The sequence below is a fragment of the Sciurus vulgaris genome, assembly GCF_902686455.1.
Source record: "Sciurus vulgaris genome assembly, chromosome: 7".
Taxonomy (NCBI): Eukaryota; Metazoa; Chordata; class Mammalia; order Rodentia; family Sciuridae; genus Sciurus; species Sciurus vulgaris.
In genome coordinates, this window is record NC_136467.1 from 42,339,820 (window position 1) to 42,357,692 (window position 17,873).

General features: G+C 34.8%; 1 protein-coding gene across 1 annotated transcript in view; it reads left to right on the forward strand.

Moving 5' to 3' along the window:
• The window catches only part of TRDN (triadin), a 441,243-nt gene that overhangs the window by 339,937 nt on the left and 83,433 nt on the right, over nucleotides 1-17,873 (forward strand). The window contains 1 exon segment of the mRNA XM_079147356.1: nucleotides 4,719-4,769. Within this exon segment, the coding sequence (XP_079003482.1) occupies nucleotides 4,719-4,769 (51 nt within the window).

Here is a 17,873-nt window from a genome sequence, read left to right on the forward strand (position 1 = left end):
TGTGTGTGTGTGCGCGTGTGCATGCATGTGTGCACACACAGGCGCGGGTATCTCTCTGCATGGAACTTGAAAATTTCAGTTTACGAAATTTAAACCTTCCCTCCTCCATTGTAGTATGCAGTATTTAATGTGGTCTGCTCCGAATGGCAGAAGTATGTGGCCCATACCATACTGTTGACTCTGAAAACAGCTAAAAAGTGAAGTTGAAGCTTACTTCCAAAGCTAATCTCAGTAAATAATAATTCCAAACATTTAAACTACCACTTAACCATTTCACTTACACCACACCCAAAAATTGTTGGAAAGGTTAGTTGTAAAAATGTATCCCAGAAAACAAAATTTGAGGCACTTACATCTATATTGACTATTTCACTATGTAGGCTCCTATTATTTCTATTATTGTTGTTACTGTTATTAATGTACAGTTACAGACAATTTCCTACTAACCACTTTTTCTTCAAATTAAAATTATGTACTCTCTGCAAAATGTCTTCAAAACATTTAAAAACGTGTATATAAGTGAAATCATGTATATAAATGCATATGATTTTTTATTTTGGTTAATGTAAAATGTGCCTCTTTTTTCCCAAGCTTCTTTAATTCACCAATATGGGCTTGTAATAGATGAGTTGAATATTGTTTTAGAGAAGAATCTTATTGCTCTTTTCTGAATATAATTTATCATTACTAAAAATCAAAGAAAAAAATCCATGATGTTACCTGTAAGATTTAGGGACTTTAAAAGCCTCGGTGGCATTATTGTTTCTGGAGAGTTCCTTTGAAACCTGCTGCTGAGCTGTGGCAGAATCAGTATACAGCAATTTCACCTGCTAAAAAGCTACTTATTTCATTGCTGTCATCATGTTTTATGAATTATTTCTATTAAGCAGAGAAGAAGTGTCCTGCCTTTGCCAGTCTGTCGTAGAGATTCCTGCATGCATACATCTAAACCCATGCTGAAATAATGGTAAAATTCTAAAACCAGCAATATTACAGAGAAATCACCTGGGAGTGCATTTACTGGGGATAGCATATCTACAGAACATCATTAGGCTTGGATTTTATTTAAGGAGTTTTAGAGACATCTGGGGCGGGGCGAGGGGGGGGGGATTGCTCCAAAGTACCAGAAGAAAAACTAGTGTTGCTGGTTTGCTGCTGGCTCAACTATTGATTTGCCTTGACTATTGGACTCACTTGATTGTCTTAGCAGCTCCATCCTCCTGTGGGTAGAGCCCTGCTTATGTGGCATAAGTTCCCTGGAAACCAAATTCTGTTAGTACCTGTAATTGGTCATCTTCCTTGGACTATCCATTCGTCTCTCATTGCCACTTGCTTTTAACAGTTGGTCTGATTGACCTGATGATGGAAGATTCATCTGAGCCCCCCCAAAACGGCAAACCAAGTTCAAGTAAGGCAACAAAAAGATGAATGAATTTGTCCTTCTCTGATAATGTAATAGGAGCGCCTTTTGGTTCTGCTGTTTGTATAACGGTATGCTGGGAACTGTGAATTATAGACTGCCTTTATGAACCTGACTTCTCTACATGTGAATCTGAAGCCAGAGGACTCTCACTGGAGCTTATTTTCCTTTACATGGCAGTGTTCAGGACCATGCAAGTGATTATCCCCCAGTGGCTATTCATCAGCAGCCGAATGTTTTTAGTAGTTCCCTTTCGTCAAACCAATGTTATACCTAAAGTTAGGATAGGTTGTCTGGGGACTTGGAAAGTGAGCACCCAAAATACTACACTTCATCATGGACATTCACCCAATTTACTACTGTGTCCACCTTTCGAGGCTAGTAGAGGCAGTGGCAAATAGACACCTTTTTCTATTCCTTTGTGATTCTTTGCTCCATCACAGTCTCCTTGTTCAAATAATTTTGACAGAGTTCTAGCTTATACCACAGCACCAAAATTCATAAATTATCTTGTCAATTCTTGAGCGAATGTAAAAAAACTATCAAATATGTTTAAAAAAAAAAACTGTTTAATATTTTGTTCCTGACAAACAAGACAAAAGGGTTGAAAAGCAGTTTAAGAGCTGACCCAAACCACTGATTCATCTCTTTTTCTTAATACAGAAGTTAAGTTTCTAGATAATACTCTCCTTGCTCTTTTTGTTAGGCTAGTATCTCACTTCTTGGGTAGTTAGGGACTGCTCAGACAAGCCTGCAGACTCCTAAATCAGATCAAAATGCACTGAGGTCAAAAAAGAACACTGAAAAGAAATTTTCTGCAGAAATGTCAGTGCGATTATGACCCAGCCTGGAATCATCTTGCCATTAGCAGACTTGGAAATAGAAATCATTTATACTTTCTGAGAACTTTCTTTAGAGTATAAGATGGTGAGTTTACTATCTTTGAATACCCTATGAAAGTGCACCTGTTATACTACACCCTCCTTTCTGCACTAAAACCAAAGTCATCCTGGGGACTTTCTGCCTATAATGCATTATATAAATACTTTCTTTCACAAAAACATGTACACTCAACTATTTAAATCTGTTTGCTGAATCTGGAATTTTGAGACTCCAGGCCACCCCACTGGGAATTTGCCCCACCACACTTCTCATTTAACAACACATTAATTCTTTTGGCTTAGCTAGGATGTGCAAGCACAGTCAATTACCCCCATCAGCTTGAAATGTGTTAAATGAAACTTCCCAATGTGTTTGTTCAATTCATGGTTCTTTATTTCTTCTTTATATGCTGAAATATAGAAACAAATGATCCTATTTGTATTTAACTCCATAAATAGCAATGCAGACATTGCTTTACCACCAAAGTCTTTTTCAAATATTCTACATGTTATATGAGCATCTAAGCTGTTGTTTATTCCCCAAGAAGCTCTTGCTCTGATGAACACATCCTTTTGTTAAAATTTTGATTTTGAGTTAACACCTAATAATCATATATATTTATGGTTTACAATGTGATGTTTTGAGATACATTTACAATGTGAAAAGATCAAATCAGACAAGCAAATTCACCACCTCAGCATTCTGTACAACGGATCACTCACCACGCTTATTTCTCCTGAGGCCTCATACCCTGTGATTAACATTTCCTGCTCTACATCCAATCCTGTCCCTGAGTCTCAGATAACCATCATTTCACTCTCTACCTGAATGTTTATTATTTTATATTACACATGTAAGTGAGATGTGGTATTTGTCTTCCTGTGCTTGTTTTATTTCACTTTTCATAATACCTCTGAACCCACTGTTCATTTGTTTGTTTGTTACTGGTTCTTTTTAGTTATACATGACAGTAGAATCCATTTTGACGTAATCATGCAAGCATGGAAAATATCTTGTTCTAATTCAGACCCCAGAACCTCTCCTTCCCTTTCCCAATGTCCTGCTCCCTTTTCTCTATTGATCTTCGTGCTATTTACTTGTAGTAATTTTTTTAAATTAATTTCTTACATTCGAGATAGTGAGATTCATTTTGGTATGTTCCATATTACATAGGGAAGTTATGTCAGATTCATTCCACTCTCCTTTTCCCCACCCCCTTCTTTCCCTTCATTCCCCTTTGTCTCCTCTACTGAACTTCTACACCCCCACCCCACCCCTTAGTGTGGGTTAGCATCCACCTATCATAAAAAATTTGACCTTTGGTTTTTTTGGGGGGTTGGCCTATTTCACTTAGCTTCATAGTCTCCAGATCCATTCATTTATTGGCAAATATACCATTCATCTGTTGAAAGGCACCTAGATTGTCTCCATACCTTGTGAATTATGCTGCTATAAACTTTGACCCACTTATTACCTTCCTCAGTATTTATCCAAAGGATTTAAACCCATTCTGAACACATCCCTAGTCACCTGCACTTAGTTAATTCTAAGTGTTTGATAGAGTGCATCTCTGTTTACAAGTGTTACCATCATAGTCTCTGTATTCCCACCACAAGGTAGGAAGAGAAAAAGGGTTATTTTGCCCTTCCCATCTCATTAAAATTTATTTCTTCTACAAAGTGGATATTGAACATTCATGTTGTAGAGGAAGCAGAAAATAGGTCACTCTTCTCTTTTTGGTAGGCTGTTGGTGAACTATGATGATATCCAAGGAATTGTTTGCATGTATGTTGGATCTCATGATATGGTAGTGATTACACTGTATGGAAGCTAGTAGAATAAAGTTTTATTTGACTTGTTTCAACTCTGAACCACATTTTTAAGTCTTTGGGAGTTCAGAGATAAAATTTCCACCAAATAACATAATCTCTCAAATTTTCTTTTAGTTTCAATCTGGTACAGTTTGATTAGAGTTTGAAGATTGTAACAGCACTTTTACTTGATGTATGCAGTTTCCATTGTGTTGTTTATTTTATTGGAAAAGCATAGTCTAAAACAAACAAACAAACAGAGTCAGCACTCTTTGAATAGTTTGGGACACTTCTAGATGCTGAAATGATGTGTTTCCTAAAATTACAAATAAGTAAGTTCCTAACCATTCAGATGCTTACCCTCTTAAAAGAATGAGGATATTATAACTTATGAGACAATTTCAAGTTTTAATGAAAATGATCTGAGGAGAACTGCTTATATTCTGTACAGTTGTTTCTTTGTCTGATCAAAATAATTTTTGGATAAAAGCATCGTATCATTTCTACCTAGCTTCTGCTTACTGATAGTTCACTGACTCCATTATACATGTGTCCTCAAATCTTTTTATTATGACTTCAAATAAATGCTCAATGTTTCTTTTCAGAGATTATTACAGGGAAAGGAGTGAAGGTCCCAGCTACCCTAAAGGAAAAAGGTAATGTGGCATAATGAGATGTAAAACCCCTTGATCTGCTCATGGCATATTCAGTTATCTGTAACACAGTAGTACATTATTTCTGTTCTCTGGTTTTCAAAACAACAGTCATCATTTGCTGTCATGTTTTTGAAGGAAGGTAATAGGACTTATTTCCCATCATCAAATTCTAAATTGTACAATGAAATAGCAAAGAAAAAATAGATGTGTGAAAAATCATATGCTATTTTTATTCCTTGAGCCCATAGTAGATGGGGAAATATACATTCTGTAAGTGTCTAAAGAAGAATCAAGAATAGCATAGAAAGCAAATATTTAGGATAAAATGAAATACCATTTCTTTATGAAATGTTGCTATTCTCTAAGGTTAGATACAATAGAAACTCAAATAAAAATCATGCTAGGAGGCATTGATAGATAAGATATCTGATCTCCTTATTTTATGAATAAAGAAATCCATTTGGTCTAGAAACTTTAAAAAAGTTATTACAGTAGGTAGTAGACATAGCCTCAGAACTAGTGTCACAAATCAAGCTCTGTTCTCTTTCTGCTGTGGCATGTTGTACCTCCAGTCTTAACAGGGCAGTAAACTTAGAGAAAGGTGAATTCTGATATTCCTTGCATTCAATTAGGTCTCCTGAAATATAAGTAAACATACTAACTACAGTGTAATACATTTAGTTTCTAGCTACTCCAATTACATTCTGGAAACATAGCATTTTGCTCAGAACTGTTGACTACTTGGTGTCAGAATAAACCTCAGAAACTTTCCATTATACCCATATTAGTGAATCATTGAAACCAGAGAAACCATGAAATACACCTTCCATACTGAATGCTAGAAATAGCCTCTTTCTACTTTACCCAAGAAAGAAGATCCAGATAAGCAATTGACCAATGTAGAAGGACTTCACAATAAAAATTTTAGACCATTGCCACTTTTTACTTTTCCCCTAAAAAAACCCAGACTTCCTATGTACTTAAATAAACACATGTTAGAACTGGGAAAATGTGAAGAGCAGCAGGAAGGGAAAGCTGACAGAAGAATCAGTGGGAGAAATAAAGGATGCATGGAGAGCCCCCATTAAACAGTGTGGCAATGTATATAAATCATACCCTTAAGTTACAGTCCTTTAAATTTTGCAATTAATGCTAAATTAAATAAAATTGTTACTTAATAAAACCTGAGAACACAGCATGATTTTTTTCTCAGTTTATATATATACTTGGTGCTTCCTAAAGTATTTAAAGCAGTGTAACTCCAAATGAACTAAGGCATTTTTGCTTCATTTTAGAAATGTATTATCTTACCTAAAATTTGCTTTGCCTTTCATCCCCTATAGATGGAATTGTTTGAATGTGTTACATAATTTTACTTGTTTAGAAATAATTAGGAAAAATTAAACTAGTTTGCTTTATATATATTATATTTTCAGCAGACAGATTTAAATTGCTAAATTTTGTTACTTAAGGGCTGAACTGTGATGTCTAAGGAAATTATACTGGATTTACCTAAGTGCTAAATTACTTTATACAAATTCTAGATTTTTTTTTTTTTTTTTACCATTATCTTACTATTGATTGCCTTGGATATTTATATAACAATCTAAATTGAAATGGTCTTATGTCGCTAAGTGATTTAATCTCACAATGATAATACCATATTTCCTTTGCTAATCTAAGGCAGAAATACATCAAACGAACAGTTAGAAATATTGTACATCTCCATATTTTTTATTAAGGGAGTTTAGTTTTTGTTCACTTCAGTCTTTAATCACTGGAAATGTCTGCTGAAGGTCTGTCTCTCTTTTCTTCTTTCTTTTCAGACATCTTGTTTTAGTAATTCCATATAGTCAGTCTAACCCCAGCCAGTTCATGATCAGAGAAAACAGTGATTGAGTGAAGGCAACATACACATGTTGAGGAAGATGCACTTTGAAGTTAAAGCCTCCTTTCACTAATACTGAATTTTTACTTTGTTTTTTTTTTTTTTATTGTAAACAAATGGGATACATGTTGTTTCTCTGTTTGTACATGGCGTAAAGGCATACCATTTGTGCAATCATAAATTTACATAGAGTAATGTTGTTTGATTCATTCTGTTATTTTTTCCCTTCCCCCCACCCCTCCCACCCCTCTTTACCCTCTATACAGTAGTTCCTTCCTCCATACTTGCCCCCCTCCCTAACCCTAACTCTAACCCTAACACTAACCCTTCCCTCCCCCCCCCATTATGTGTCATCCTCCACTTATTAGTGATATCATTCGTCCTTTGGCTTTTTGAGATTGGCTTATCTCACTTAGCATGATATTCTCCAATTTCATCCATTTGCCTGCAAATGCCATAATTTTATCATTCTTTATGGCTGAGTAATATTCCATTGTATATATATACCATAGTTTCTTTATCCACTCATCAATTGAAGGGCATCTAGGTTGGTTCCACAGTCTGGCTATTGTGAATTGAGCAGCTATGAACATTGATGTGGCTGTATCTCTGTAGTATGCAGATTTTAAGTCCTTTGGGTATAGGCCAAGGAGTGGGATAGCTGGGTCAAATGGAGGGTCCATTCCAAGTTTTCTAAGGAATCTCCACACTGCTTTCCAGAGTGGCTGCACTAATTTGCAGCCCCACCAGCAGTGTATGAGTGTACCTTTCTCCCCACATCCTTGCCAACACCTGTTGTTGCTCGTATTCTTGATAATCGCCATTCTAATTGGGGTGAGATGGAATCTTAGGGTGGTTTTGATTTGCATTTCTCTTATTACTAGAGATGTTGAACATTTTTCCATATGTTTGTTGATTGCTTGTCGATCTTCTTCTGTGAGGTGTCTATTCATTTCCTTAGCCCATTTGTTGACTGGATTATTTGAATTCTTGGAGTAGAGTTTTTTGAGTTCTTTATAGATTCTGGAGATTAGTGCTCTATCTGAAGTATGATTGGCAAAGATATTCTCCCACTCTGTAGGCTCTTTCTTCGCATTGCTGATAGTTTCCTTTGCTGAGAGAAAGCTTTTTAGTTTGAATCTATCCCAGTGGTTGATTCTAGCTTTTATTTCTTGTGCTATGGGAGTCCTGTTGAGGAAGTCTGATCCTAGACCAACAAGGTGAAGATTTGGACCTACTTTTTCTTCTATAATCTGCAGGGTCTCTGGTCTGATTCCGAGGTCCTTAATCCATTTTGAGTTTAGTTTCGTGCATGGTGAGAGATATGGGTTTAGTTTCATTCTGTTGCATATGGATTTCCAATTCTCCCAGCACCATTTGTTGAAGAGGCTATCTTTTCTCCATTGCATATTTTTGGCCCCTTTGTCTAGTATGAGAAAATTGTATTTATTTGGGTTTGTGTCCGTGTCCTCTATTCTGTACCATTGATCTACCTTTCTATTTTGGTACCAATACCATGCCGTTTTGGTTACTATTGCTTTGTAGTAGAGTTGAAGATCTGGTATTGCAATACCCCCTGTTTCACTCTTCCTGCTAAGGATTGCTTTAGCTATTCTGGGTTTCTTATTCTTCCAGATGAATTTCATAATTGCTTGCTCTATTTCTGTAAGGTACGTCATTGGGATTTTAATTGGAATTGCATTGAATTTGTATAGCACTTTAGGTAGTATGGCCATTTTGACAATATTAATTCTTCCTATCCAAGAACATGGAAGATCTTTCCATCTTCTAAGGTGTTCTTTAATTTCTTTCTTTAGTGTTGTATAGTTCTCATTGTAGAGGTCTTTCACCTCTTTTGTGAGATTGATTCCCAAGTATTTTATTTTTTTCGAGGCTATTGTGAATGGGGTAGTTTTCCTAATTTCTCTTTCTGAAGATTCATCACTTATGTATAAAAATGCGTTGGATTTATGGGCATTGATCTTGTAACCTGCTACTTTACTGAATTCTCTTATGAGTTCTAAGAGTTTTCTGGTGGAATTTCCAGGTTCCTCTAAATATATAATCATGTCATCAGCGAACAGGGATAGTTTGAGTTCTTCTTTTCCAATTCGTATCCCTTTAATTTCTTTGGTTTGTCTAATTGCTCTGGCCAGAGTCTCAAGAACGATGTTGAATAGAAGTGGTGAAAGAGGGCATCCCTGCCTTGTTCCAGTTTTTAGGGGGAATGCTTTCAGTTTTTCACCATTTAGAATGATATTAGCCATGGGCTTAGCATAAATGGCCTTTACAATGTTAAGGAATGTTCCCACTATCCCTATTTTTTCTAGTGTTTTGAGCATGAAGGGGTGCTGTATTTTATCAAATGCTTTTTCTGCATCTATTGAAATAATCATGTGATTCTTGACTTTAAGTCTATTAATATGGTGAATTACGTTTATTGATTTCCTGATGTTGAACCAACCTTGCATCCCTGGGACGAAGCCCACTTGATCATGGTGCACTATCTTTTTAATATGTTTTTGTATGCGATTTGCTAAAATTTTGTTGAGAATTTTTGCGTCGATGCTCATTAAGGATATTGGTCTGAAATTTTCTTTCCTTGATGAGTCTCTTTCTGGTTTAGGTATCAGTGTGATATTGGCTTCATAGAATGAGTTTGGGAGGATTCCCTCCTCTTCTATTTTGTGGAATACTTTGAGAAGTATTGGAATGAGCTCTTCCTTAAAGGTTTTGTAGAACTCGGCTGAGAACCCATCTGGTCCCGGACTTTTCTTTGTTGGTAGGCTTTTGATGACTTCTTCTATTTCAGTACTTGAAATTGGTCTATTTAAATTGTTTATGTCCTCCTCGTTCAGTTTAGGCAATTCATATGTCTCTAGAAACCTGTTGATGTCTTCAAAATTTTCTATTTTGTTGGAGTATAGATTTTCAAAATAGCTTCTAATTATGTTTTGTATTTCAATCCTGTCTGTTGTGATATTTCCTTGTTCATTCTGAATTTTAGTGATTTGGGTTTTCTCTCATCTTCTCTTCGTTAGTGTGGCTAAAGGTTTATCAAACAACATTACTCTATGTAAATTCATGATTGCACAAATGGTATGCCTTTACGCCATGTACAAACAGAGAAACAACATGTATCCCATTTGTTTACAATAAAAAAAAAAAAAAAAAAAAAAAAAACCGAAAAGCAGACTTCAAGCCAAAGTTAGTCAGAAGGGATAAAGAAGGTCATTTCATACTGCTTAAGGGAAGCATAAATCAGCAAGATATAACAATCATAAACATCTATGCCCCAAACAGTGGCTCATCTATGTATGTCAAACAAATCCTTCTCAATTTCAGAAACCAAATAGACCACAACACAATAATACTAGGTGATTTTAACACGCCTCTCTCACCACTGGACAGATCTTCCAGACAAAAATTGAACAAAGAAACCATAGATCTCAATAACACAATCAATAATTTAGACTTAACGGACATTTATAGAATATTCCATCCAACCAAGAGTGAATACACTTTCTTCTCAGCAGCACATGGATCCTTCTCTAAAATAGACCATATATTATGCCACAAAGCTAATGTTAGCAAATACAAGAAGATAGAGACACTACCATGTATTCTATCAGATCATAATGGATTGAAGTTAGAAATAAATGAAAGAGTAAAACACAGAAACTATTCCAACGCCTGGAGATTAAACAATATGCTATTATATGATGAATGGATAACAGAAGATATTAGGAAGGAAATTAAAAAATTCTTAGAGGTAAATGAGAACAAAGAAACATCATATCAAAATCTCTGGGACACTATGAAAGCAGTACTTAGAGGGAAATTTATTTCATGGAGCGCATTTAATAAAAGAAGTAAAACTCAACAAATAAACAACCTAACACTACAGCTCAAAGCCCTAGAAAAAGAAGAACAGAACAGCACCAAAAGTAGTAGAAGACAGGAAATAAACTCAGAGCTGAAATCAATGAAATTGAAACAAAAGAAACAATACAAAAAATTGACAAAATAAATAGTTGGTTCTTCGAAAAAATAAACAAAATTGAATTTTTACTTTGTTGTACCATTTTCTTTACAACTTGTAATGCACAGGATGAGTAGACAAGGTTTTGTATAAAAATCAATTAAATGCAATCACTAGAATTGTTACTTTAAATTTCATTCCAATTATTATTATTATTATTATTATTATTATTATTATTTTAGAAATTGAGCCTTCAAATTACCTTGAGGATATTCATTTTTATTTTCACATTTCAGGTGACAATCATGTCTACCTAATATGTGCTAAAATATTAATGGTGCTTTGAAATCTCATGCATTAAATTTCTTCTTTTTATCAAACAACCAGTCAGAATTGAAACTTGAAGTACTGAATGTGAATGACAGTATGTGGACATTTTATAGGTCAAATATGATCATGACATGCAAAGTTACTTTCACTTTCACCTGTGAAAGGTTGTATCTTGTTAGACTTTCTTTGTCTAATGCGATCAATGTCATCTAGCACAAAACAGAACAGTTTCATTTCAAATAAATCTTCACTAACAGGAATCACATTTTTTAAAAAAAAATTATTGGGTTAAGAGTTTATCACTTCTTTCAGTAAGTGGAGTTCCTTAATAGACTTTATGAAATTTCCACTAAAGAATCATCACACATAATAAGAGAACATGATGCACACTCTTAAATATGGTTATGAATTAACCAGATTTTGAATTAAAATAAAAATATTGTTGAGGACATAGCAGCAGAGATTCTGACTCAGTGAGTATTTGTGGAGGCATGGATTCTGGCTGTTTAAAGCCTCGTTTTCCAAGAAAACGGAAGTGCATACGCAGACTGAGATCTCTTCTACGGTCCCTAAAATGAAAGATAAAATGTAGATGGATTTTAAAAAGACTTAATCATGTGCATTCAAGAAGAAAACATAACCAAATGAAAAACAGAATAGAAAGGTAGTGAAACTGCATGAGTGCTTGCTTTAAACAAAATTGCTGACTAGTAGAGATGCCCTAATATAGTTAAAGCAATAGTGTACATTGGAATAACCAGGGATTTTAATTAAGTCTCACTGCACTTCACCAGGTGCAGAAGTAAAATCCTTCCTCCCCCAGTTGCTGCTAACATCTCTCTGGGGTTAGAGTTTAAAGGAATTGCAGAACCAGGAAAATGAAGGAAATAGACTCAGCTCTCATTCAGACCTGAGACAAGTCAACTGCTGGAAGAGACTTGTTCAGGAAAAATCCTACTAACACTGTGGGGCAAAGGTTTGGCTTCTTCAGAATAAACACTGGTCTGGAGGCCCAGTGTAAGACTGGGTCATTGGGAAGAATCACACCACCAAAATTCAAAGAAAAAAAACAAAGGAAGGAAGGAAAGGAAAACAGTAGCAGCCATAATAATACAAATCTCAGGTTGAAATACACCCCCAAATTCCAAATCTTATGAAAAAAAAAAATCGGATGGGTGAGTATTGGTTGGAGTCATGTGGTCATTCAAGGCAGGCTCTACTGTCTTCAGTACTGGCCTTCTGTGTTCTGCCTGTCTTGGCATTACAGTCAGCCTCACAAAGAATGGAGCACGAGGGTATGTGTGACTGTGTGGCAGTCCCATCACTGTGTCATTGGGGACGTCTTAGGCTCCTGGTGCACTTAACTGCAAGTGATTCCAGGAGTGAGGAAGAAGAAAAATGGACCACATGGGGTAGTTTGTTTTTTCTGCTGCATATGAATTGCTATATAAGTCTGAAGCTAATCATAAGAACACAAAGAAGGTATGGAATTGTGTAGATCAAGTTAATAATATAGTTTATGAATAACAAAGTAGATACCAGTATTAAAAATAATACATTGAGACTATACAACCCCAGAAACAATTTTCTTGAATATGGATGACATGATCATATATATACATTTACATGACATTAAAGATATATATATAAATAAGTTCTTCAAAATAATGGTCAGGCCAGAAATTGCACAGAGAAATTAACAAAATTCCCCCCACTGAGGGATTTTTAACACATCTGCACCATAAAATGAAAAGCAAACCCATGTTAGTGACATTTTTTAAAAATAAGAATGACTGAAATGTACAAATCTCAAACAAAATTGGCCATAGAAGAAATAAAAATGGGGTGGGGGGAGAGGAAGGGGTTGGGGAAGGGGGGAGGTAGAGAAAGAGACAGAGAGACAAAGATATAGGAAAAATGTAGCACTTTACAGATAAAGTAGAAGTTTTCAAATCATAAGTGTGATTTGTGTGTATTTAAAATTTATATGAAATGGAAGATTTCTAAAATATTTTAAATGACCAAAATTTACCAAAAACAAAGACAATTTGAATGAACCAGAAATTATTACCTTCAAAATGACATGAAGTGACTTTATAGATAGCTTTTAGCGTGTTGGTAAAATGGTTTCAGATAACAAAATAAGCAAGAAATTTACTGAGGTTGTTATATGATGATAATACAATCATGATCTCAAAAGAAAATTTCACAAGACAGTGTTCAAGGTACTAGGAAGACATTTTTCAATAGCACTGCAATAGGGAAGAAAGATTGGTATATTAGGAAAGAGAGATGAACACAACTCCATTGAAACAAAAGGTGCTGGGTTTTGAAGCGTGCATGTATTCCTAGAGAAAAAGTAATTCAGGGTGTTAGGAAGATGACTAGTGAGTGTGATCAAGCCATCTGTATTTGCTAATTGGCATTTACCCAAGTTAAGCTCCTACCTCCCTAGAGACCTAGGAGGGCTGTGAATGTAAATAATTTCGTGTAATCTGGGAAGGAAGATTCTTATACTCAGAATTCAGCATCATGGACTTGATAATATCTTAGAATGTAGAAATGCAATTCAAAGTTATTTCAATATAGTAGAAACCAGGTTCAATTAAAATGAGATGGGACACTGAGATGAATTAAGACATTGAGATGGGATAGTGGAATAAGTCAAGACAAAGCTAGAAGATCATAATTCTGTTTTATAACATTCTGAGTTGAGGCACATTTAGGACATTCAAATAGAGATGGCTGTTTTGATGTGAGGTTTGGAATGCAGATTTGGATTGGAGATATACTTGCCTGACATATTGGCCTGTATTTGAAATTTGAAGACATGGCCATGTAAATTCTCCTGTGGACAGAGCAAAGGATGGGCAGAACAAAGATCCAGGTAGAGTTAGTGAAGAATAAATTTAGGATTGATATTTGTGGACCTGAGGACATTCTTCTTAGCATGAAGGCAACCAGACAACTTGCAGGACCATGCTAGCAATGTCTGTCAGTTTTTATTTTCTGGAAGTTTTTATTTTATGCATGTTCAGTTGTCATTAGTTTTATTCTCACCATAAAGTTCCTGATGGTGGTTCCATAAACACTATTTTAATAGTGATTTATCCAGATACAAACATATAGGGGAAAAGCTCAATGGTTTGTTGATGAATACATATTATGTATTCTGCTTTTATGAAAAAGATTCATTTCAGAGATTTATCCCATGAAGAACTTTCCAGAATAGGATAACTTAATAAATGACAGTCTACACTTACCCAGTGTTCTCAAACTGCCACATCTGGTGACCACAAATATTACAATGTCCAATGATTAACATAGAAAGATTGAGTTTTCTGCCAAAAAGTTCTAGTTTTAACATTATTTAAAATTCTGAATTGGTTTAAACTTACACTACAGGGATTTATTTTTTCACATAATTGATAGTTCTAATAAGAAAGTCCAATTAATCTATATGTTTGACTCACCATTCTGAATTCCTAAAACTTTCCTATAATATTGCAGTTCATATATATCATCTTTATTCATGATACTGACCTTTTTCTAAGAAATATTAAGACTTTCTATAATATTTTTAAAACCCAATATTTGGTATGCAATATTTAAAGTAATAATCCACATTAGTATTTTTATTTTTATGTGCTCTGTGCCTTGTTTCTGATTTAATTTGTTGGCATGATTTAATTCAGCTTTGAAATATTTAAGGAAAAATATTATCATGTTAACAGTAAAGAAACTGATACACAGGATTAAATGACTATCAAAGATTTCTATACTGGATTAGGTACTTAGTATTAGGTTTAAAAGTTACTAAAGTTAAACTTGCATTCCTCTTTTTCAGTGCTGAAATATCTTAGCAATACCTTTCTTAACCACACAGTTAAGATTTTTGTTTCCATAATAATTTTGTTGTACTAGGAGTGGGGAACATTACAGATGATTTGTTGACTGAAAAAAAAAAAAAAAAAAAAAAAGATCTATCAGGATTCTAAAGCATAAAATGTCAATAGAGGCCTTTACAAGTTAATCATTACTCATTTTCTGAATAATTATTATAGTGAAAGTTACACCTGTAACAGACTCTCCCACTGAGCAGCAACTTACAGCCTAAGACTTTTTTCTTTATGTCCATCATGCCAAGATGGTAGAATGTAAAGGGTTTATATATTGGTAAGAAAGGTCATTCAATGTGCCAGGATTTGTTCTATAAGAATTGCCTTTACAAAAGTAATTTATGAAAGCACTAAAAATCATTATCTATTTCATCCAAATAGTTAAATATAACCATGATGTATGTACAATTACATGTATAGAAAATATATCTATGTGTATTATTATATACATCACATATTTATAAGTTTAAAGTCACAGTATTTTCTCCCTGTATTATTTCCAGTTAAGCCCTCATTAAAAGGGGTAGAGTAGGATTAGAGTAGGTCAATCCCACTCTGCAAATCTACTTTTCTTATCACACCATTATGCTTCTGTCCTTGAGGGAAAAAATTTTCAAGTGTAAGAATAATTCTTCTCATTTTTTCTCTCCATTTAAAATTTTGAATGTATTATGTTACATATAAGTTATCTATTATTTTTAAATACTTAAACCAGAAAAAGGATTGGTCCATAGTTAAACTTAAGACCTTTCATTAACCTTATTGATTATTTTTACTTCAAGGTTAGAAAATCAATGTTGGTGCCCAGAGAAACAAGTAAGAATCTAGTTAGCAACTTTCCCCTGAAAAACCAGAGTGTTTGCTTGTTTACATTTGTAAGTGATTATTGTAAGCATGCTGAACCCATTGAAAGGTTTAAAATCAATTGGCTCATTAGTTGAAATACATCCAATGAGTTGTCTTGCCATCTTCAAATAACATCATAAGGCCTTGTTCTGACTGACAGTTCTGTGTGACCTACAATGTGTGCAGCCATCTCCAATTATGGAGTACCTATTTAAATGCATACACTTCACATTGGGATGCTTCAGGGAAGGAAAGAATAATGAGGCTACACATAAGTAGGCATGAAAGAAAGAATAGATAAAGGCAGAGTGACACCGTCAGAAATGTGGTACATTGCATTTAGCATACACAAAAGACAAAGAATCATGAAGATGAAATGATGACAGAATGAGGCAGGAACAATGTATGCATTTACTCTGTGCTGAAAAGAGACAATGCCCTCTGGCCTATTTTGTGTTTTTAATGTCCACTCAGCAAACTTTTTTTCAGCATTAAACTCCTATGGGAATCTTGCCAAGGAAGGACTGCAGAATCAGGCATAAAGTATTGAATCATACATTAAGTGCAGGCATTGTGAACTAGAGCCATTTTAGAACCATACCTGTGGAAGTTTACAAAGCACAGGGATTTTATTCTTGTTGACTTAATGGTGATGAGAGGTACGTGTGTGCATGTGTGTGTGTGTGTGTGTGTGTGTGAGAGAGAGAGAGAGAGAGAGAGAGAGAGAGAGACAGAGACAGAGACAGAGACCGAGACAGAAACAACATGTATGTGTAGGGATGGTTTGTATGTGTGTCCATATGTTATAGGAAGAATTACTATATTGCATATATTGGGACTGAAGCTTCAATTTTTAAAGAACTAACAACAAACTAAAGACTTAACCTGGCCTTTCTGGATAGTTTTAAGTGAATGAACCAAATTAAATATGAAAATACTGGAGATAGTGTGCAGCAATATTCAATGTCTGGTGACCGGCTCTAACATGCTTTTCCACCCATGGAATGACTTAAGTTAATGGGACAGGGATTCCACCTCTTATTTTGGTATAAATAAGCTAAAAGGGAAGCATATATTTTTAATTTATTGTAATTCTGAAATAAAATTTTAAATTGTTGTATATCAATAACATTTTTTGAGTGTGGTTGTAATATTCTGGCAACATCCAGGCACTGAGGCTGCAAAAAGGAATGATAGAAAATCACACAAAGCAGTAAAGAGGGGAGTCGGCTAGGAAAGAGGAAAAACAAGGTGACTTCCAACCTGCCTTAGATAAGATGCATCAAAACTTTCTTCCAACCAATGGATATCTATTATTTAGATATTAGTACATGAATGCTGAGGAAATATTTGTTGTTATTCATCTAATCTTAGCCACAAGTACCTGGGATAATTATAATTATTTCCATTTCATAAGGTGAGCAAGTTGCAATTTAGAGAGGTTCGGAGTTCATGCATTTGTTCATTTGGTTAATGAATAAAGGGTGTGCTTTTCAAATGGAAGGACTATTACTTGGTTGTTTTTGCCTATTTTTCTCCCACTGCAATGCAAACATTATTTCTCCAATTTCTTGATGTGGTTGAGGTTGTGAAATTACTTGGAAAGACCACCACCTTGCCTCTGTGTTATGCACAGAGGACTCTTTAATTCATGATGGATGATGCTGCTTTAGAAACACAGTCAGGGAAATGGGAACACAGGATGTAAAAAGTGTTAGATTGTAGACACAGTTACAAAGAGGAAGGAAAATGTTAAATTGAGTAGTCTCTACAATATAGAAAAAAAAGACATATATAAGATGAAAAATTACGTAATATATCAGGTGTTGGCTTTCTGTGTGTGATTTTGTTCAAACTTAGGGCATGTTCTTCTTTTAGAAGTTTATCAACTGAAAAACTTCTGAATCAAACTTAAAGCCAGTCAGATCTTAACTTTTCATGGTTTTATTTATATAGACAACAAAGTAATGAGTCCACAGCAGATAAAATCAAATTCTACCTATTCCAGCATACTGAATCTATACAAAACAACTATTGTTCTTAAGATGTATTCAGGAAAAGACAAGAGTTCAGTGATGTCTGTGCAGTGATAGTAGTTCTAAATTCATTTTAGTGAGAACTAAGAGTGAGGAAGGGTGTGTGTGCACTCATCTTTGTGT